Below are 1,679 nucleotides of genomic sequence, written 5' to 3' on the forward strand. Positions count from 1 at the left end.
CCACGCGACGCGCCATCCGCGCGGAGATGCCCTGTGACCGCACGTGTGCTGAAGGCGTGTCGATGCAGGGGACACAAAATACAAGTTTCAGTTGCCGCGCCAAGGCGCACTTCTCTGCCCTCCCTGCAATGGCGTCACCCTGCAACGGGGCAGTGTCCTTGCAGGCACCAATGCGTTGGGGCAAACCCTCCGTGAATGCCAGCAAGGCAAGCAAAACGGCCCGTGCTTCCGCCTGCACGAGAGAAGTGTTGGGGGAGCACCACAGCGGTTCCCTGGCCCACCTCGACGCCTGCAAGAGCCGGAAGCGGCAACGCGCAATAACCGTGTGAAGCCGCACCCGTGCCGAGACAATTCGCCGGGAGCCCACGTTTTTTTTTTAAATGCCATGCTTCCGCGCACTCCCAGAGGAGTCCTGCAAGCGCCGCGAAGCCAGAACTGACGGGTGCCAGAGGAAGAAGCGGAGACCAGGATCGCCCGAGGAGGCCCGCCCAAAAGGAAAGCGAGCATACTTCGTCTCACCGCCTTGAATAAAAGTAAAATGCGTAATCAAGCGGATTTCCAAAATTGATGTGGCACACAGAAACTTAGAGGCGTCAACCTTCAGCGCAGCCATTGTGCAGCCCCGCGGCGTTCCCTTTTTTTTGTGCTTGTGTGAGTGTTTGGGAAACAGCCGAACAGCCGGTAGTCTCCGTCCGTAGCACAGGGGAAACACGAAGCTGCGCACCTTGCGTGTAGAGGCGTCGTGGCCAAATAATTTGCTGCTGCTGCGGCGGCGTGCTGGCTCTCACCGTTGCCCTTTGCCAGTCATTTACGGTGACGCCCATTGCAAACGCGGCCGCCTCGCTCGACGGTGCACGTCAACCTGACCGCAGACTCGAGCTGGACGCGGCGGGGGGACTGCGCATCCAAAAGCAGCGCCGCCCGGAAGCCGATCGTCGGCGTGTTGCCGGGGTTCAGCGAGGGCGTGCACCCGCACACCCCAGAAAATGCTCGCAAAAAAGCCTCCTCAACCCCGTGCAGGTTGCCTGTTCCCGGCACCACAACGCCCCGCGCCGCGTTGACCTCCCCGTTACGGACGCAAGAGGCCCACGTCATCGCCGTGCGGAACTGCGGGGCGGCCCCGCATCCTCCGAGCCGTCCGCCGCGCTGGCGGGTGCCTCGGGCAGAAGAAGCGCCTTCACACGGGAGGGGGGCCGGCGGTTACCCTCGCCGCCCTCCAGCGCGGTGCCAAGTGGGAGATAGCAAATCAATTGCAGAGCGAAGGAAGAAGCACAGAGTTGACAAGAGAGATACGCCCACGCACATATTCAGCCCCACCGCTTCGCAGCTGTCCCCTTACAGGAAAGGATGCCTGGTTTATCGGTCTGTTGTAGTTTTTTTCTTTTTTTCCTGCTGCGCGGCCACGGGGAAACAAAACAAACGTGTTTCGCCCTCCCCCGTGCGTGCAGGGAATAGGGAGGGGATCTCACTTCTGAGGGCGGCGAGGAGGCGGGCGGGGTGTTGCTGAGGATGAGGAGAGGGAAGGGCGAGGCCGCCTTCAGGCAGCGAAGAAGAGACAAACAAACAAACAAACAAAGAAAAGAAGATGTCTTGCGCCCCGCCCCTGCCATGCCCGGTTTGGCTGCATACATTCACACCTCCCCTCCCCTCCCNCNCTCTCTCTCTCTCTCTCTCTCTCT

The 1,679-nt window shown here is 61.0% G+C and overlaps 1 protein-coding gene across 1 annotated transcript in view, besides 2 other annotated features; it reads left to right on the top strand.

Moving 5' to 3' along the window:
* Tco025E_07610 (uncharacterized protein) overlaps nucleotides 1–329 on the top strand; it is a gene marked incomplete at both ends in the record, with an annotated part of 393 nt that extends 64 nt beyond the window's left edge. The window contains one exon of the mRNA XM_029374473.1: nucleotides 1–329. This exon is cut by the window's left edge and continues 64 nt beyond it. Coding sequence (XP_029225431.1) covers nucleotides 1–329 — 329 coding nt within the window.
* Nucleotides 330–1,555: 1,226 nt separating this feature from the next.
* Nucleotides 1,556–1,580: a microsatellite.
* A 67-nt stretch (nucleotides 1,581–1,647) lies between these two features.
* Nucleotides 1,648–1,679: a microsatellite.

The sequence above is a fragment of the Trypanosoma conorhini genome (assembly GCF_003719485.1).
Source record: "Trypanosoma conorhini strain 025E chromosome Unknown Tco_14.4_contig_00602, whole genome shotgun sequence".
In the NCBI taxonomy this organism is placed as follows: Eukaryota; Euglenozoa; class Kinetoplastea; order Trypanosomatida; family Trypanosomatidae; genus Trypanosoma; species Trypanosoma conorhini.